Source organism: Populus euphratica, unplaced genomic scaffold (genome assembly GCF_000495115.2).
Source record: "Populus euphratica unplaced genomic scaffold, PopEup_1.0 scaffold157.1, whole genome shotgun sequence".
NCBI classification, from domain to species: domain Eukaryota; kingdom Viridiplantae; phylum Streptophyta; class Magnoliopsida; order Malpighiales; family Salicaceae; genus Populus; species Populus euphratica.
In genome coordinates this window covers 347,976-369,032 of record NW_011500044.1, presented here as the reverse complement: position 1 = coordinate 369,032, position 21,057 = coordinate 347,976, and the positions used below count along the sequence as shown (strand labels likewise).

Sequence of the window (21,057 nt, the reverse complement as noted above, 5' to 3'; positions counted from 1 at the left end):
TTTCCCTGCTTATTTTTTTTTTACTTTGGTCCCTAGTTTTCAATCTCACCCTCCTCCAATAAATTGATTTATAATTTGGTCCAATAAGGGATAAATTACAAAAAAAAAAAGGAAATGTAAATAATTTTTTAACAATGCCACTTGAGAGAATCCACGATGCATTTCACATAGTGAATTCCCCCATGCATTTGAGATTTATACTTAATATTTAATTTGAAAAGGAAGAGAGAGGCCATTTGAATACAGGTTATAGGATCTGTGAGGTTTGGAAAAGAAAAGATTTGGGCTACAGCCAGCCGACAAGGCTATGCATGTGCATCTTGGACCTCATCAGACTGATCTGGGTCAGTTTCAGGTTCAGATTCAGAGCAGGTTCAAGACTGTTTTTCAAGCCCTTCTATATGGGATCAATGGTGGAAGGTGGAAGGTGGAAGGTTTGCTATTTAGAGATTCAAAAGGCTCTCTATTATATGGTAGAGCTCTCAGATGCTGTTACAGGCCGGCGTTGCATGGTGAATTGCTGGCTGTGTGAGAAGCTTTGAGAATGATAGACCAGATCGCTTCCAAAGTGACCCCGTTGAATCAGAAAATTCAGTGGAAGCAATAGCTGCCATATTTTCTGTATCGACCTAGCTCGATTTTGGAGATTGAATCCATAGTTATATGCAGCAAATCTATATTGTGTAAAAATCAACTACATTACTAGCATAAGAACCATGAAATTCAAAACTCAATCAGAACATACGAACTGTGTGATAGGAAGAACACGTTATCTTTATTAGATCAAGCACCAATTTGCTGGAAAGTGCACAGCAATGCATAAGGCTGTTAAGAAAGCAAGCATGCTCTGAGAGACCTAGTGATGTGCAATGCACTTACCAGTGTGCCATTATGGATAATAGTAAATGTAGTTCAAGGCGTGCTCTGGATCACCTAAACATCCTGTTCCTCGGGTTTCATATTTTCATGCTGGTCTCTTGCTAGTAAAATGAAAAGCTGTTCTTTCTAAATTTGGTTGCCTTATCAAAGTCTCATCAGATCATTCTATTGCACTTCGGTTCTTACTTGATGCAACACCAAGTACAAGTTATCGTTACCTCTCCACTGAAACTCCTCTCCAGAAGCCTAGCTATGTCACACAACTAGCATCAGTTCTCCCTTACCACAATCCTATAAATACCTCATCTAGCACTGATCAGAAAACTGCACCAAAATGGCTACCTACATTCCTTTCATCTTGTTTTTTGTTGTCTTCTCGACTTTCTTCTCTGCCATTAACACCAAATTCTCTGAACAGTCCCCTCTAACTATAACCATGAAAGGCATGGAGAAAAAGACAGGCCTGCACTTCTACTTCCATGACATTTCTAGTGGAAAAAACCGAACATCTACAACAATTGCTCAGCCCCTAAACATGACTGCAACTGCCAGCTTCTTTGGCAGCACTTCTAGGGCAGATGTTCTGTTAAGAGAAGGGCCAGAACCAACTTCGAAGCTTGTAGGAAGAGCACTGGGAATTTATGCTTTTGCTTCTCAACATAATGCTGTGTTGCTTATGGTGATGAATTTTGCTTTTGTGGACGGCATCTACAATGGAAGTTCCCTAAGTATTCTTGGGCGGAAAGCCATCTTTGATATTGTGAGAGAGATGCCAGTTGTTGGAGGTAGCGGGGTTTTCCGGCTTGCTCGAGGCTATGCCTTGGAAAAGACATTTTCATTTAATCTGAAGGCAGGAGTTGCTGTCATTGAATACAATGTGTCTGTTGTGCACTTCTGAGCGTTTCTTATCAGTTTGCGGTACTATATTTTCTTTACTTTTACTTAGTTCTGCTTGTTGAACGTTTACACTGTTGTAGCAATGAAATCCTGGTATTTCCTTGCATGTTCAGAATGGTACTATTCCCTGACATGGTATCCTATAAATTTCTGTCTTACATGAAAACTCATTCCTACCAGCTGCGCTATTTTTTAATCCTATAAATAAATTTGATGCCAAGTCAAGGCAGCAGCCCTGGGAATTTGGAATGACCAGGTAAGAATTGCTCACCTTCGAACTGTTGTTCCCTCATAATGATATGATTTCTACATAAACATATAAACACATGAATCAGTATATATTAAAGAAAATCAACTTACAGATTTGTTAAACATAACATGAATTTCAAGATATATATCGGGACAATGATCAACCCTCTGATCTTAAAACAATCTATTGTCAGCTCTCTGATATGATTATCAGGTCTACTCAATCTCGAGAATAAACAGGAAACAAAATTCATAAACGTAACTCTCTCAAAATAATTATGAGAAGGAACAGAAAATTTGACAGAAGGGTCGGGATTTGTTGACAGAATAGGACAAAAAATTGAGAGAGAATTCTTAAATAGGAAGGTCTGATAGAGTTAGAAATGACTAACTTCTTCTAGAAAGAAGGCTCATGTTGACAGCAGGCAAATGGCAGTGCACTTTGCTAAATGGGTAGTGGAAATACTCTGCTTCAGGCATGATGCCAGATTCAAGATTATTTAGAAAAACAAAAACAAAAAAAAACACTTGGGTCAGTTTAGTCAGGACCAGCATGTTAATTTCACCTATGAAATTAAATTTCTGAAGTTCTATTTTCAATCTATTTCATAATCAGTTTGATGTGTATCAAATATAGTTTAACACAGCCTAAACAACAAGCTAACATCAATATTCAGTACTGTGTAATGATCTTGCCAGCTGTTTTACATATTCTATTACTGCAGATTTCCATTGCTAGATGAGGAAATAAGAGAATTCCATTTCGAAATGGATGCAAGATCCTTGCAAGACTCCTATTATAAGCTAGTTCTGAAACTGAATATGATTCTCTCCTATGCAATTTGCTTACATAAACCTGTTACTGTACTATATTAGGAAGAGTACTTCAACTTTGCAGAGCCAAGTTGGAAAATTCAGGTAAAAGTAAAGTAAGCTTTGATGGCATACCCCAATGTAAGGCTGCAAAACCTTCATTGTAAAGCAAGCATGCTCTGAGTGACTTGAGCTGTTGGCCATGTTCAAAGCACTCTCTACTATTCATTATGATGGCATCTTCAGTGATTTTATTTTCTCCAGAATCCACCCAGCCACAAAATAAGCAACCCTGATTGCATACATTATCCATTAATCTCTTAAAATTTTTCTGTTGTTGCAGATAATGGTGTGTCATGTATAAGTAAGAAAGCTTGGTCTTGTTAAATGGCTGAACCACCTGGGACAGGTTAACCTAGTTAATTTCCTCAAATGCTCTTAACTACATTTTCCATTATTCAGGCAATTTGAGCCCCTCTGAAAGTCATCAAATTCTTGCTCTTGATGCAACATCAAGTTCAAGCAATAATTATTTTGCCACATTAGCCCACTTCCAAAAGCCAATCTCGCACTACAATATTCATCAATTCTTGCTCACAATCCTATAAATAGACTCTTCCAGCATTCTTTCCCCAACATAGCTCAGAAAAATTATTCCCTATGGCTTGTTTTCTTGTTCAAATTCTTGTTCTCTTGTATTTCACTGTTTTCCTGACTTTTAGTAGCACTACTAATGGCAAATTCTCAGAGAAATCCCCGATGATAATATCCACTAAACGCATGGAGAAAATGACTCGCCTGCGTTTCTACTTCCACGATATTCCCAGTGGGAAAAACCCAACAAACATGAGAATTGCTGGACCAGAAAAGACAACAGCTGATAGCTTTGGCAGCACTTTTATGGTGGATAGTCCATTAACGGAAGAGCCAGAACCTACTTCAAAACTTGTGGGAAGAGCACAGGGCGTGTATGCTTTTGCTTCTCAACATGATGCTGGGTTGCTTATGGTTTTAAATTTTGCTTTTTTGGAGGGTACGTACAATGGCAGTGCCCTAAGTATTCTAGGTCGCAGTCCAATGTCCGATAATGTCAGGGAAATGCCAATTGTTGGAGGTAGCGGGCTTTTCAGGTTTGCTCGAGGCTATTCATTGTCAAAGACAGTCTCATCTAGTCAAAAGAGCAGAAACGTTGTCGTTGAATACAATGTGACTGTCGTGCATTTCTGAATGTTCTAATTACTAGTGGTATATGCGGTTTTCCCTTTCTTTTACCCAGTGCCTACTTCTTGAATGTGCTCAACACTACAGGGAAGGAAGTATTTTGACTTTCCAAGCAATGTTGTTTAAGAGTTCTGAGTTGCACCTAAAGAAAATTTATTTATGAGAATTTGTTTTTTTTATTTTTAAATTAATTATTTTAATATCACTTTAATTATTAGAATTAAAATAATATTCCATCATACAAACATCTTTATAAATCTTGTTAATTCAATACATAAAATCAAAAAAAAAAATTATATTCTTTCAATAATAAAAATTTATCTTTTTTCATTTGAATTATATCCTTTTTATATATATATCCTTTTTTAGTAACTCTTCTAATAATTTAATTTGAATCAGACCCATCACTCTAATAACTTGAATTAAATTCATCGATCTCCTTTTATATATGATTAGAAAAGTCAGTTATTTTTTTTTAGTAACTCTTTTAATAACACTCTAATAACTTGAATTGAATCAAACTCATCGATCATCAGCGGACCAGACCTAATCCAATATAACCATTAAGAATGATGCATTGTACAGCATCGTTTGCAAGACTTACATTTGCAAGAAATCTGAGCTTTTCTTTTCTGACACAAGAAATTTGCAGGGAAGTTCGATTTCAAAGTGTTGATGATTCTTTCTCGAATCCAAACTAAAGTTCTAGATTTGGGTGAGTCGAATAGATATCATCCAATCTCTATCAGAAAGTAAATAAGGAAATATTTACAAAAATGTTGAATAAATGGAGGAAATGTTTGAAACTTGCATCAGAGCATTATGCAACTGCACATTAAAAGTTATCACCCTTCATACATATTACAGTAACAAAATAAGAGAAAGCACACTCCCCATTTGTTTGATAATCTCTCAGTCATACCTCCTGAATCTCCAAGCCGACACAGAAAAAAGCGGTCTATCCTGCCAGCAAATAACCAAACATCCGTTTTCTTCTTTGATTTTATATCCGTCATAGCCATAACTCTGCAAAAACCTGTTTGCCTGCAGCCTACCATGGTAGCTCAGAGGAACGATCCCGAATCCAGACAACTCAAGCCTTAGAATCCACTTCTCCAACTTCTCATGCCTCTCCTTTCTATCAGTTCCCTCACAAGCAATGATGTTCTTAATTTCCTCCCCAAATAGCATCTTCTCAACCTTATGCCGCTCTAATGATGCTCTTGATACAGTAGACTCCAAACAATCAAATAGCGCAGCATAAAAAATCAATGCTTCTGTGACCCTCTCCATTAAATTAAATCCATTATGACTTGACTCTTGCTCAGTTATCACCATCAATTTTGGTGAGAGACTCCTAAGTGCATTTAGAAAGCTGCCCATCTTTGGTGAAGCAGCAAGAGATAGTGGGGATAATGCTGAGTCAGGACTTACCACATCTTTCTCAAGCCAATCACCGAGAGTGCGTCGGTTTTGATTAATCTTAAGTCTCTGAAAATGGTTAGAGTTTGGATTCTGATATCCTGATGGAGAGTTCCTTCTATGCATCTCATCATCCATTGCCAATAGAGTATGCAGCTGGAGTACAGAACTGACAGCAAGAGCTTCTCCGGTCTTAACACGCAAATTTTCAAGGTCAAGATTCTCTAGTTTGCTCACAATAGGATTGAACTGAAATGGGATGTCCAGCTTTTCAGCTTCTTCTGTCAATCGAAGAGCCATTTGGTCCAACACCTCCTTCTGCTCATGAATACCTGTTATTCTCAAATGAGGCGGGCCTTCAGGCCGTGCACTTAATGTTTGAAGAAGATTTATCCACTGAGCAGGTTCAAATGAATTTAGATCTATGATATGAACCATCTTCTCCCCTTCCATAGCTTCTATGATGGCCTGATTTGTGATCACATATGAAAGCTTTAAGAAGGTAAAGAGCTCAAAGAATAATCTTTGAACAAGAATTTCTTCAGATATCAAAGATGCTTGTTTTGGATTGAGAGCTTTGTGCAGACCCGGCCATCCTTTAAGAATGCGATCAGCAAGTCCTGCGGTGAAGTACGCAGCAATCCGCTGCATGGTATCACCATCAGGAGAGGCAAGATGGGAGATTTGCTCCAGGCCAATATTTGCGTTCTCAATACTACCAGCTGCTACGTGGTTTGCGCAGGCAAGCAGAAGATGGATCAGACACAAACCTCTGTCTTCTGATTTCAGCTCCCTAAGCCAAGGGTATGGTGATCCCGTCCCTGGTGATAGTGGCATCCACGGAAAGAACTGAAGAGGTGATGAAGTTACAGATGATGATCCTTCTTCTTGGGCCATTCCTGCCATTAACTGCCAGGCCAAACTCACTGCCCTGGACAACAAAATATGACATGAAAAATAGTCCAGAATAAGAACTCGATGAATAAACCACGTAACTTATTTCTATGTAAAGATTATCCCAAAGGAACCACTGCAAAAATCGGAAAAACAAGAACATAAGATTATGATCTTTTCTTTCATGTAGCTCGGGTTATTAAATGACAACTTCCATGATCCTAGTAAGATTGTTGGATTAATCTAAGTTAAAAGAGTTTAATCTCAAAATTCAGTTTTTGCTTTCTTACATCTTCAAAAAGACTAATCAAAGAGTGCTAGAATACCAAAATACACACAAATACTAAATATAAGGTGAAGACTCTAGCACTCCTTGTTACTAAGAAGCATAGAAAAGTTAGCAGAACTAGCCAAATAGCTTTGTAAAGCTAAACTCAGTGAAGGTTTTTTTTAGTCTAGGAATTGAGAAAATTGAACTCCAACATTTTCTCAGGGACCAAACAGAAAGGAATTGCCTGACAAAGATCATTCAACTCTTAAAAGTAAAACGTAAAGAACCCTCAGTAAGAATCTTTCTCAACAATCACACCAAAGATTCAAACAGTCCATTTCCATTTTTTCCCCACACAAGTCTTCTGTAACCAAAACAGAGCAAGAAACCAAACTAAACAATGAAAACACAAACTAAAGCAAGCTCTTTCTACTAAAAATCAAAGCAAGCTAAACTGGTTTGCGTTTTGTTACACAGACAAATGGAAAAAAAAAACTTCAAATTTAGTGCAATTATGCTAAAACATGAAGCAGAGACAGGGAATCACCAGGGAGAGCTCAACTGTTCAAAAGCAGCAGTGAATCAAAATCCACAACTGCGTTTTGAAATTCACCAAAAACCCACCAAAATCACAAAAGAAAGTTCCAAGCTTGGTTCCTCAATTATCCTAATCCATCAAAGAGAATTAAGAGCTCTCTGCTCTGCTCTGCTCTACTCTACAAAGGTTTTCTTTCTGGCCTTAGCTTTTTGCTTACAAAATGAGCTTTGAATTGGTAATTAAAGCTCTCTACTTTTAGAGGACTTTCCACGTCTGCTTAAGAGACAAAACAAGTGGTTGTTTTTGTCACTACTTGTTTTGTTGTCCATTGGGGGGATCACAAGGAATAATGGAATTTCTTGAAAAACAGAGTCCCTTAAATTATCTCTCTCTCTAAACTTTGCGTTGTCTGCTTCTGTCCCTCTCTAGAAATATTCTTGTCATCTTGTGAAGTGGATGGGAATAAGAGCTGGCCAAAAACTTGTGTTTCATGCTCAAACGCAAGAACAATACAAGGATGCCCCAACAAAGCAAAACAACACCCTCGTTTGTTGCTTAGTGGGTGATAGTGGGGATTGCAAGGCAGGCCCTAGCGAGTGCCAACAAAACCACCATTTGTTACTTTTCAAAGGGCATGACACCATTATACTAAGAGACAAAGAATTGCCTGTGGAAAAACCAAAAAGTTGATAGAGGATTTTAACTTTATATGAGGAGCCTCTGGTAGGAGTTCCTGGATTATCAAGTGTCATTCCTCGTTCACAATAAATGCTTGAGATAACTACAATTCGGTCCCAAATCTATTTGATTGTTCACAAATGAGTTCCCATTCTTCAAAATCTTTGCTAATTTTTCCCTTAAACCTATGTGTTTTCGGGCTTGAATGTAGGGGTTGGATATGGATATTGATTCTAGTGTCATATTTATCAAATCTTGAATTTTAAGAAATAGATACATGATTTCAAGTGTCCAAATTTTGAATGAGATTGTAGAGAAGAATCTTTTATCATAAGTGAACATACACAAAGTACTTAGAAGTCCAAAGCTTTTTCTTGCTATTAATTTAGGTCTAAAATCCCAAAACTAAAAAAAAATTGTTAGTGCACCATCCGATTTGTGTTTTTTATAAGTTCAAATATCTAACAACAATTAATTTTTTTAAAAAAAGTGACTGATATACAATTTCATTGTCTTATTTTTCTCTTTCAATTCATTATATAAAAACATACTAAAACAAAATCCACAGCAAGAGCTCAGGAAAAAACTAGAAATTAGTGAGATTTAAGGGTTTAAAATTAATTTGTTAAAAACTATATAGGTCGGGGATTGATTTGTAGTTATTCCTAAATGCTTATATATATATCACATGAAACCAAATCATCATAGGCCATGTAATTGTGAGGCTAGTCATCATTGTACTTTGATAAATTGAATATATATTTAAGTGCAACATGACACGCACTCACCTAATTGTGAATTGTTTTCTTCTTTTCTCACTTTATTTTTGGGATTTTATTCTATTTTATGGTGATGATGATATCAATGACAATAGCAATGACTCCTTGATCGAAGGATGTTCCCATTAGTGAATAATTATGTAGTTTTTAGTTACAAAGAAAGTTAATTTAATCTAAAACATGCATTCATTCATCTTCACTGGAGAGTTTTACTTTTTTAAGTTTTATTTTTTTAATTATTGCTTCATCATATTTAGTATAAGTTTATTATTATGATACAAGGTGTTTTTTAATTGAAAAATATATTAAATAATATTTTTTAATAGAAATATATTAAAATTATTTAAAATACCTGAAAAAACATTAGCTAGTTGTATTTCAATGAAAAACTATTTAAAAAACAGATTTTAATAAATAAATAAAAAAAACAAACAATCGCTAATAGATAAAGAATTAAGAACATGGAATATCTCATGATATCAAGTATCTTGTTTTCAATAACCCTTGCATGACTGCAAAATGCTATTGGATTTGAAGTGAAGATGAAGTATATGCTGAACTGTTGAACCTTGAGACATTTTTGATTGATAACTCAAGTTAATTCTCGAATTAATGCTTGACAAGATGGGGAAGTTCTTGGCTAGAAAAGTGAGAGCACAAATTTGACAAGTCTCCTTAAATTTGTCATATCTGCAACAGGAAATCGAATCATCAGTTGACCGGGTTTGTTCATATCCATCATATTAATCAAATTAGGTTGGTAGAGGGTCAAAAATCAATAAAAAAACACTCACTAAATACAAAATTGAAATCAAGATACACGCTGGCATTAGCGCGGTGCGCAATTTCAAGGTTTAGTTATTATCTTCAATGGAGGGGTTTTGATTTTATGCGTAGAAACACAGTATTCTTTTGGTATTTCTTGCTTAGATGAGCTTTGAGAGATCGACAAAAGAAATCGTTTTTTTCTCATGGAGGGTAGCTTCTTGTCTTGAACGGGTCATTGGTCATAACAATGTTCAGTGGGGGTGTTTTCAAGGGAATGCATTTATAATTGCTAGTTTGTACCTTAGTGGCCGGGCATGGCAAGCAGGGACTTGTGTAAGAAGAGTTGCCTAGAATTCAGCTAAACCTAGGGGACCCTATCAAAGGTTATACATTTGAGTCAAGACATGGAGGACCCACGATGAATCGTGATGTGATGGAGGAGTTTGGCTAGTTCTCATCCTCCATCTTAATTTGGGTAGATTCTCTTAATTTAGCTAGGAAAAAACGTTGGTGGTGTCTGAGAGAGGAACATTTAACAAAGGAGAAAGGTATAGCGAAGAGGACAAGCTCTCTGTCTTCAATTGAGATGGTCTGATGTTTTAGTCTTGTTTGGGAGCTTAGTCACGGGGTAGAAATTGAGAAATATAAGACAAGGTTTTACTCTTAAGCCAAATATCAAGTTGCTCTTTACCTTGTTATTATTAGCTTGCTCTTGCTAATGAGAATCTAAATCATAATAATAATAAAATTCAATACCAAAGTTATAATTAGGGATCCAAAAACCATGCAATGCGACTACCTAAACACAATTATAAAAACTTATTTAAGTAACTTGGTCAATTCAATCTTATCAACTCGAGTCAAAATAATAATAAAAAAGAACTTTTTTTTTCGAAAACAAAAGCCCTTTCAATTTTTGATGGGTCGTTTCAAGTTCCGAATCATGACCAAGTGATAAAAGTTGGGCCTGGAGGAAAAATATTATGGATCCCTGTGGCAGGAAGGGCAGAAAACTCCATTTTCTGTGTAAGATATGAGGCCTTCAAATGCATTGATGGATCTTCGATGAACTGATCTTTGAACTATATGTTGCACTGTTTATCTAGCAGTCCAGGAGGCTAAGGTCTAAGATTGTCGAAGACCATCAAACAAGAACATCCAATATATTCGTGGCTCAGTATAGCACTTGTAAGCCCATGCTCAAATCTCAAAATTTCCTTTCTGAAATACCAAACTTTCGAGTTTTTCCCATTTGTCTTCTGGACTAGGATTTTGCATTTATGCTCTCAAAATTACCATCATCCATCAATGTTTTAGCTAGCACGAGGCATGGTGTCTGCGTTTTCTAGTATCATTACATTTTTTAACTATTGTCTCTTCTTAACAAAAATAAGATAGAAATACATTCTGTCTCCTTTAAAAAAAAAACATTTTTCATGCTTTATATAATATCTCGAGAAATTTTATGATGTTAGTACTTAGTAGTATTTTATTAGTTATTTTCTGAAATTATTTTATAAAAAATACAACTAAAAAAGAAATATCCTAAGTAATTATATTTATTATTTTTAGTGTGTCATAAGTTTTTTTTATTAAATAAATCTAAATATTAACTAGTAAAAAATCACCATAAAATTTTCCATATCTTCGCAACAGAAGCGAAGAGAGAATCTAGACAGTTATGCCTTCAACACGTTATTGTAGAGAATGACCAGTTTTCTTTTTTCTTTTGGCAATTCTTTTGACGTTTACTTCAATGTAGCTAGGCATGGTGCGTACGGTATACTTTTGACTCCTGATGGTGTTCCATGCTCGCTCAAGATTGTGTTCACATAGGGACACACACACCATCCTATAAAATCACAACTATATTTTATATTTTATTATGAATTAATAAGTAACGGGTTATTGATTTAAGAGTTTTTTTTATTAAAAAATAAAATAAATTATACCTTTAAAACTTTAAATAATAATTTAAAATTTTAATTTGAAATGATTCTTTTACATGATATTAGAGTCTTAATAACTAAATAATTATGAATTTTAATTTTATTATTTTTATTTATTTATTAAAAATTAAGAACATAATATATATATATATATATATATATATATATGAGCATGTATAAATTTCAAGTTCAAAAAAAATTTACTTGAAAATATATATAAATCATATTTTAAAATCTCATTTAATAGTTTAAGTTTTTAAATTAAGAAGTTATTGATATTTTAAATTTTAGTTTATCATAACTTTAATAATAAACTAGTTACATTGATAATATCTCGATTGTTATAAAAAAATAAAATAACTTAAAGATAAGTATATTATACTCCAGGAAGTTATTGAATTTCTTTAAATTATCTGCTGGTATTATAGTGTACCCTTAATGTGTAATTAATTAATTCTAAGAAATATCATAACATAATTAGAAGCCATTAAAGGAAAAGGAAAAAGAAAAAGAAAATCTAAAATAATCTCCATACATCACGGTGAGAAGGAAAGTTAACATATGATTTATACGTAAGAAGCTGCCATAATAGCGACCTTAGCCAAGTCCACAGAGATTAGAATGCTCGCTCATCGTTTCTCACGTTTGCCATCAATATAACTAACAACATTTCGTCAAGGAACAAAAAATCTCCCATGTAATATTCCTGTTCGTGTCAATATCCCCATGTGCGTCTCTCCATAAATTCTCGATCCCATCCTCACAGTCACATCATAGGTGAGCTAGCTAGCTCTTGTTGTTGGTTATCAAAGAAACAGCTCACAAATCCCATCGTTCTTACCAATATCAAGATCCCAATGCTACAAATGGCACACCAGGTATGACAACGAAGGGCACACAACTTGGATTTCTTTCCTCCTAGAAACCCCAAGCCTTCACCATCATGAAACCCTCAACATCTTCTTCTTCTTCTTCGGTCCTAAATTCTTTCCTCGTTTTGCTAGCCTTCATTCCCTTTTCTTCCTCATACTTGCTGCCTCCGTCGATCATTGGATCAACTTTTGAGCACCAGAACCATACAGCAATATCGAGTTTTCGAGTGGTAAATAGAAGAAACTTAATTCAGTGTCCCGACGCCAACCCTTACCTCCAAATCAATGTTAGCTCAAAAAACAGCCCTTTATCAGACGATGAATATGTCAATGTTACCGTCAGTGGAGTTTTTCATCCTTCCGATGGTGACTGGGTTGCCATGCTATCACCTTCTGATTCCAAGTAATTAAGATCTTGCAGTATACAATATTATATCTACATACATTAATTGAAACAATTTCTTAAGCATGCATGTATATATGTATCTGTGTGATGGTATGGATGTTTACTTGGCTCTAAATCTTCATTTGCAGTGTCAAAAGTTGTCCTTCGAAAAAAATTCAATACGTGCAGACTGGTGATACTAGTAAACTCCCTCTACTTTGTCATTATCCTGTGAAGGTAATATTCATGCATTCCATGTTTTGATTCAATAATCAGCTTAAAACCCTTTTTTTAATTATGGATATCTTGCTTTTTAAATATCAATTTAGTACAGATGTGATTGGATTTATCAGTTTAATTATATATGAATTAACTTCCATCTTTGTTGAATTTAAGGAGCTATACAAGTTGCAGAATGAGCTATCAGTTTAAATATCATTTTACTTGTCACTTTATCTCAAATTTGGAAAAATTATCAGGTAAATCTGATTTATTAATGAATTTAGTTTGTGAACTAATTCCCAATCAATCATATAAAAACATATAGATTATCTTGCTATCTTTACCATAATCAAATAAAATGTAAAACTATAAATATTTTATTCACTTCACCAATGAATATGAGAGTCAATTCCGAGGGAATTATTTGAAGATTAATCGAGTATTATCCATACAACTTAGATGAAATGTGTGTGCGTGTGCGTGTAGAGTTTCGATCGACTAAAATATGTGGCATTTATATTATTTTTAAAATATATATTATTATTATAATATAAAAATATGTGGTACGTATGATCCTAAACTGAAAGCAAAAACCATCGATAATGTCACGTCAAGAAACTTAAAAGCACCACGCAATAGAGGAGACCAGCTCATGGGATAGTGACCTGGCCAGTTAATACGGTACTGTTGCCTACCCAAATTAAATGTTTTCTGGTATCATTCAATAAATACCCCCCAAGCTAATTATTTTGACGCATGCCTGCGTTCGCAATTGTGAGCACAAGGTTTTAATTATAGTTGCTGGATTCGACAAGATGAATACTTTGTAAAAGAAATCTAGCTATGTTATTAAGTTACTAGGTAAACATTTTTCATTAATATTCCTCAATCCAATTTTTAATAGTGTTAATATTTTTGGTTCGGTTGAATTAAAAACTCAATTTAGGTTTTGGATCTTGAATTTTTAAGTTAATCTACCAATAAATATTTCGAGTTTAAAAACTATGATTTTAATCTATATTTTTTTTAAATAGATACTTTTATTAACACTGGGAAATAGGGTTGGTGACTAATTAAGAAAGTTTTCTTCATTCTTTCTTCGTTTTATTTTATGTGCTTAATATGTAACCTAGCCCGAAAATATCATTTACTATCAAATAAACAAAATATTATTTTAAAAAAAATTGTTTTCCTCCAAAAACTCTACAATAGTTGACCTTCATGCAAATTGAAAATACTAGAGCTTCAAATACCATCACTAAATTCTTTCAAACCTTATATTGTGCTGCTATGTATTTTTGCATTGAACATTAAGGGAACCGAATTAAAGAGATACCTAAGCCATGCTTAGCCGCATATTGGATTGGCCTTTAATTAATTTGAGAAGGCCATGAAACCTAAGACGTACAAGGTAGAGTAGAACACGCCAGCAATATTGTTATAAAAATCAGCCAACATTGTTTTGGATTTTTTTCAATCCAAAACAAATGAGTTTGGCGCAACATTAAGAGTAGGATGTCAGCATCTTAATTGTTGTATAATTAAGATTTTTGATTCATCGAAATTGCAGGCACAATACGTGAGCAATGATCCAAACTATCTGAAGTGCAACAAGCCGGAATGCAAGAAATACAACAATACTGTTTGTGAAGTGGCAACTTGTAGTGGCACTGTATCATTTCATGTCATCAACATCAGGACTGATATCGAATTCGTGTTCTTTGCTGGAGGTTTTGAGACGCCTTGCATTCTAACAAGGTCTGTCCCCATGAAGTTTTCCAATCCAAACCAGCCATTACATGGACATGTTTCAAGCACAGATTCCACAGCAACATCGGTACGTTAAAGGCTGTAATACTTGTTAATGTTGCCAAGATACTAGGCCTCAACTCAATAGTCAGAATTGCACTGATATTGTCCTCGCTCGAGGAGCCACCTGCATTACTTTCGCTGCCATGCATTAGAGTCATTCTTGCAACTTTATCATCTCAACGGTTGTTTTCAGATTGAAATGGTTCTAAGTTCAAATCTTATCATTTTTATTCACTTAAACTTGAGTTAAGATGATTCTTGGACGCTATGTACCATGAACAAATGTTTTTTACATGAATTAACGGCAAAGCTTCTTCCCTTGTGACACAGATGAGATTAACATGGGTTAGTGGGAGTGAAGAACCTCAAGAAGTACAGTATGGAGATGGAAAAACACTGACATCGACAATTACAACATTTTCACAAGATGATATGTGCAGTGAGTTCTTCATTCTTTTTTTTTTGGTATGTTTTGCTTTATAAGCGATTTATGTTATGATTTTGAATCTTCTGGGGATTGTATGAAATTTACAGCTTCGGCTCTGCCGAGTCCTGCCAAGGACTTCGGGTGGCATGACCCTGGATTCATTCATTCAGCAGTCACGACAGGACTAAGACCTTCAACCGCATACTCCTACAGATATGGAAGGGAACAAACTATTGAAAATGTCAAAAAAAAAAACACTCCCAGTAAGGAATTGACCTTTATTCTTCTCATACAGTGATTCAACTGGCTGGAGTGATAAAATCCAGTTTCGAACTCCACCTGCTGGCGGTTCTGCCGAACTAAGATTCCTTGCATTTGGTGATATGGGGAAGGCTCCTCTTGATCCTTCTGCCGAACACTACATTCAGGTAGAGAAATGGTTATTACTTCAGTAATTTAAGCTTATCAAGATGGTTATGGAAGTTGGTATTAATGTACTGACCAATATTCATAATTTATGATCATGTAGCCAGGATCTCTCTCGGTGATTAAAGCCATGACAGATGAGGTAGAATCCGGAAATGTAGACTCCATTTTCCACATTGGAGATATAAGTTATGCAACAGGATTTTTAGTTGAATGGGATTTTTTTCTTCACCTTATAAGTCCTCTGGCTTCTCAAGTGTCTTACATGACCGCAATCGGAAACCACGAGAGGTTACTCTTTCACCTGAATAATTGAACCCTCTTTTTGCAGTATCAGAATTATGTTTATAGGGATTAATCACTGCACAAATGTATTCAGAGATTACATAAATTCTGGATCTGTGTACATAACTCCGGATTCGGGCGGAGAATGTGGAGTTGCTTATGAGACCTATTTTCCAATGCCAACCTCAGCGAAGGATAAACCATGGTACTCTATAGAACAAGGACCTGTTCACTTTACAGTCATTTCAACCGAGCATGACTGGACTGAAAATTCTGAGCAGGTCAAGCCAGAACTAACCTTGCATGATCTTCAATTTTCTTTTGTATTTTTGTGACTGACATAGTGGACTCTTGCAGTATAAATGGATGGACCAGGACATGTCTTCGGTTGATCGATCGAAAACTCCTTGGCTAATTTTTGCTGGGTAAGCTGCATTTACCATCATAGATGTTACATTCCTGAAGGTTATAGAGTCATGTGTTCATTTTCTGATAGATTTGAGACAATCGATTTTGAAAGACCTTTACAAATCAAATGCAGACACAGACCAATGTATTCCTCAACTGATGGATTGTTTAGCACCGACGACAAATTTACAAAGGCTGTAGAACCATTGCTGGTGCAGTATAAGGTTAGCTTGATTCACAGGTTGAATATAAATTAGGCTTATTTCCTTGTTGCTCTCTGAATAAGTAACCCTGTTGGCATGAACTAGGTTGATATGGTTCTCTTCGGCCATGTCCACAATTACGAGAGAACATGTTCTGTATATGAAAGCAATTGCCTGGCCATGCCTTCGAAAGATCGAAATGGTATCGACACATACGACCACAGCAATTTCAGTGCCCCTATGCAAGCAGTTATTGGTATGGCTGGCTTCAGTCTGGACAATTTCTCACAAGTAAGTTGATCCATGATCATTTAATACATATCAACTTTAAATTCAATAGATGCTTACCCTGTTAACCGCATATAACCATGGTTATCGGTCTGAACCGACACAAGGCTTGGGTTAACGATGTCGTTTTGAACAAAAATTAAAAAAATCCTTGAGGTTGACCCTGCCGGGTCTCACTCGAGCTTGGCCAGAGCAACCAGATCGTCTGACTAAGTTAACCTCAAAACGGTTCAAAATAAAACTTGGCCGGATCGACGAGTTACCAGGTTCGTCGTCAGGCCAAGTTTAATAACTACGCATATAATTAGGATGTTTCTGTGGACAGCCCGGAAGCTGGAGTTTGGAAAGGATTTCTGAATTCGGGTATCTGAGAGGGCATGCAACAATGGAGGACATAAACTTAGAGGTCAGTATACACAACTTCATGAACAGAGTTAGTATCGCAGCCAATCTAAGTCATATCATTCATTGTTTTCGCAGTTCGTGAATTCAAATACTAGACAAGTTCAAGACAGCTTCCGCATCACCAAAGGACAAAAATAGATAGATGTAAATCTTTATATCCACACTCATGTTTGTATACTTAAATCTCTTCATTATAATAAAAGCTTTTCTTCTCCAACTAACTGCTGTTATATGTTTATAAAATATTTGCAGTAGCTGTGAACTTCTATTTCTTATGAAGGGGATTTGTAAATGTTCTTGACGGAATTATTGACTTAAGAACTTATCACTTATCATCCATGTAATTGATTCAATATCCAGAAAAAAAAAAGTTTCCAATATTATATTCTTTTTCTCTCGTTCTTGAAGAACAACAAATTAAAATCCAAGTCATAACTTCTTTGACTATAAAACAAATTCTTTATATTTTAAAAGATGGATGATCGTAGCTATCTATATTTATATCCTTGTGTTTATAGGTTTTTTTTTTTTATCTTTAATTACCGCTAACATTTCAATTATATTTTAAATATCGATCATTAAAACAGAATTGAAGCAAAGCTTTTGTATTAAGACAGAACTCTTCTCTTTTACTGTTACAGTACATAAAACAAATACTACGGCTCTTTATATTGTTGTCATTGCATCAGAATCCTAATCTACTTTCTATGATTAATCTTGAATTGTTCACGGGCAAGGAAACACATATCAAACAAATCAATCTAAATTAACTGACAGTGGCAGCAACTTTATTCTGCAAATTCCTCTCCTTGATTTTCTTGGTTTCCTGAACTGGTTTGATTTTCTTAATAAACTGTTTTTATTTTCATTAAATGATAAAAATAAATATAATAATATTAAGGAAGACAAATTTTAAAAAGAAAAAGATCATAATACCTTGAAAAAATAATGATGAGAAATTGGATAAAAAAAAGATAAAAAAATTGTGCCGAGTCAACAAAAGCTAAGACATAACAGAAAAAAAAAAACTAAATAAAGGGATCTAAAATAAAAAAAAAAATAATAAAAATAATAAGAGGAAAAATCAAAATTAAAAAACAACTAAATTTTTTTTATTAAAGATTTAAATTAAAAAGAAAAACAAGTAACAAAAAAGGAAAAAGAATAAAAGAATGGGGAAAATTAAATTGAAAAAAAAAACACAACATAACCTTGATTTGAAAGGTAATTAAAAACCAATAAACTCTTATAAAAGAGTTCAGAAAAAAAAAAGATATAAGTATCCCATGATAAAACAACATAAACTTGGTTCAAAATCTAATATTATTTTATTCATAAAATAGAATAATTTCCTTGATAAAACAAAATAAATAGCAAAATAATCAATGCGAAAAGATATAAGTATTCATTGACCAAAAGTTTTGATTGTTTTGACTTAAAGGGTATTTTAATAATTTAACTGTAGCCTAAAATAGAAACAATCCATAAAACCCCTAGATTAAAAACATGTATTTTTTTTATTTTCAAAGATAATTTAATATTTTCACTATTCATATAAAACGAAAGAATTATAATATCCTTATAAACAGGACTATTTGTAATTTGAATAAAAAACAAATTAGTAACTTTATTGTTATAATCAATGATAAATGTATCTAAGCTATATTTGGTTATTTGAAATTGGTGTTTGTATGGACCGCTTCTCAGCTGAATTAATATTGAAATCGGGTCATTTATGAGCTTTTTAAATTTTTGTGGTTAAGAAAATCATAATTAAATTTATAGTTGTGAAAGTGACTTTGAAATTTATCTAGAAATTAAAAAAAAAAACTTAAATCACGTCAATCCATGTACAATCCAGTTAACTTTAATTAATTATTTTTATTAAAACAACAAGGATACGTTCTCTTTTCACTTGTCTGTTGACTCATTTATATTTGCCCCCGAGGAACCAAAAACTTGATTGGGTTGAACCAAAAAGAAAGAAGAAAAAATAATTTTATTATATGAAAACTGATATGAGAATACTCTTTATCTTTAATATTAAAAAATAAATAAATAATAATAAAGACTAGACTCACACCATATCGTCCACCTCAACAAGAAGCTAAAACAAAGCAAGCAAAATCCTCACTTGTCCCTTGAATCCCTCGAATACTTGAATCTTGAAGTGTTTCACATGTTAGGCATTTCAACAGCAAAAGCGTTATCTGCCAAATTATGAACCAACCTCGCGAGCGTGCATAAAACACACCCACCCTCAAAACCCTATATAAACAAGCCATGCTCACCATCTTGCTCACACTCAAACAACAACCAAGACCGGAGAGGGAGAAGAGATGGCTATCTTGAATGTCCAGTACTTTATGATCCTAGCCATTCTCGCAGTGATCGGAATTCTGATTCCGAGCAACAATGTAGCCCTTGGCCAAGAATGCCATGGTGACTTCCAAGGTTTAATAGCACAATGTTCCAAGTATGTTCAGGTACAAGGGCCACAGACAGACCCATCTCCCGACTGTTGCAATGCAATCAAGACTCTCGATGTGCCTTGTGTGTGTAAGCAAGTCACTAATGGCATTGAAGCTCTCATTGATATGGCAAAAGTGGCCTATGTTGCTCAATATTGTGGCATACCACTCGCACATGGCACCAAATGTGGAAGTAAGTTGCTTTTGTTTTTGTTAAATTTTATGGAAAAACTAACTCGAATAAATTTCATTGTTGTTAAATTCTATTTATATTGATAATTCAAACTAGTGGCTCGTTGTTTAGATTTTAACCTATATCAAGTTTTAAAAAATGTTAGTGTAGAATTGAGTTTGACTTTGGTTGACCAACAATTTAGTTTTAAAATCTTGTTTGATTTTTCAAAAAAAATTATTTAAAATAATATTGTTTAAAAAATATTGAAATAACAATATTTTGTATTGATTTATATCAATTCAGGTTAGTTTGTTCATCTTGCAATTTGAATTTTAAATCATATTTTAATCATGTTTAATAACTTTATTCCATAGGAAAATTTTACTTGATTAATAGTAATATTTATTTATCTTAGTTGGGATCTTCATTATGAATGCACTGCAATTGCTAACTATTTTCCATGATTTATTGCAGGCTTCACCATTCCATGAAAATGGTCACATCAACACTCCCAAGTTATAGCTATGAGCTACTAATTACTGGACTAGAATAAACATTCAAGTTGATGTATTGAATAATTAGCGAGGATTTTAAAATATTCAAGTTGATGTATTGAGCTACTGTTTTTCAAATGGCTTTTGTTATTAAAGATGCCTTGATATCTATGGATTGTGCTTGATTTGGATATAAAGACTTGTTAATTGAGTGATTCGAGTGTTTGGGTCTTTTTAAACGTTAAATATTTTTTTGTTGCGCATATTGGATAAAAAACAAACATAAATAAAATACAAACAAGCAGATTTATATGGTTTTCCAAAATCGGGTACATCCACGAAGGTAGTAGATTGTATATTATTGGAGGAATGATATAAACACTCAACTCAACTTAGTACAATCCCACAAAACCCGGTGTTTCACTCTTACACTCGGTGTTTCTCTCAAATCTGCACTTTTTCACTCTCACAGTTGTACTCACCACACTTTCACCTCTTTTGCTCTTACCACACTTACACTACACTTTTCTTACACTGCTCTCTCTTTATCTCTATTTATAGGAGAGCCTTGGCAGCTTGGTTGAGAAGTAATGATGGTTAATGGTGGTTGGATGGCAGTTAGAAGTGGTTGATGGTGATTGTTAAAAGAGAGGGTGGTTGATGGTAAATGAGAAAAATATTGATAATTTGCTATATTTTTTTGGCTTTGCCTGGTCATCGCTTATTAAACTTGAAAATATTCACACAATCTTAAGTTCTAATTTATTTTAAAATAGTTGATTTTTTAAAAATTAGTTCAATTTGTTAATCAAAACAGTTGATTTTT

General features: G+C 34.3%; 5 protein-coding genes across 5 annotated transcripts; 4 read left to right on the top strand and 1 right to left on the bottom strand.

The window, feature by feature from the left end:
- The first annotated feature begins 734 nt into the window (after positions 1-734).
- On the top strand, positions 735-2,388 carry LOC105107385 (dirigent protein 22-like). Its single transcript, XM_011001284.1, has one exon. It carries the CDS (start codon positions 1,214-1,216, stop codon positions 1,775-1,777), a length of 564 nt encoding a protein of 187 aa, XP_010999586.1. The 5' UTR covers positions 735-1,213; the 3' UTR covers positions 1,778-2,388.
- Positions 2,389-3,284: 896 nt separating this feature from the next.
- Positions 3,285-4,171, top strand: LOC105107386 (dirigent protein 22-like). Its single transcript, XM_011001285.1, has one exon. The coding sequence runs from the start codon at positions 3,499-3,501 to the stop codon at positions 4,063-4,065; it is 567 nt and encodes a 188-aa protein (XP_010999587.1). The 5' UTR covers positions 3,285-3,498; the 3' UTR covers positions 4,066-4,171.
- Positions 4,172-4,781: 610 nt separating this feature from the next.
- Positions 4,782-7,615, bottom strand: LOC105107387 (scarecrow-like protein 3). The gene is made up of 2 exons (XM_011001287.1): positions 7,194-7,615; positions 4,782-6,412 (listed from the first exon to the last, which is right to left on the bottom strand). The coding sequence occupies exon 2, from the start codon at positions 6,385-6,387 to the stop codon at positions 4,972-4,974; it is 1,416 nt and encodes a 471-aa protein (XP_010999589.1). The 5' UTR covers positions 6,388-6,412; positions 7,194-7,615; the 3' UTR covers positions 4,782-4,971.
- Positions 7,616-11,976: 4,361 nt separating this feature from the next.
- Positions 11,977-17,422, top strand: LOC105107378 (probable inactive purple acid phosphatase 27). Its single transcript, XM_011001278.1, has 13 exons — positions 11,977-12,633; positions 12,765-12,852; positions 14,408-14,674; positions 14,980-15,088; positions 15,184-15,298; positions 15,372-15,504; positions 15,606-15,793; positions 15,882-16,068; positions 16,145-16,212; positions 16,329-16,419; positions 16,504-16,689; positions 17,012-17,092; positions 17,167-17,422. Exons 1-13 carry the CDS (start codon positions 12,302-12,304, stop codon positions 17,227-17,229), a joined length of 1,908 nt encoding a protein of 635 aa, XP_010999580.1. The 5' UTR covers positions 11,977-12,301; the 3' UTR covers positions 17,230-17,422.
- A 1,981-nt stretch (positions 17,423-19,403) lies between these two features.
- LOC105107377 (protein LIM3-like) lies at positions 19,404-20,406 on the top strand. The gene is made up of 2 exons (XM_011001277.1): positions 19,404-19,755; positions 20,212-20,406. The coding sequence occupies exons 1-2, from the start codon at positions 19,431-19,433 to the stop codon at positions 20,226-20,228; spliced, it is 342 nt and encodes a 113-aa protein (XP_010999579.1). The 5' UTR covers positions 19,404-19,430; the 3' UTR covers positions 20,229-20,406.
- Positions 20,407-21,057: the final 651 nt, after the last annotated feature.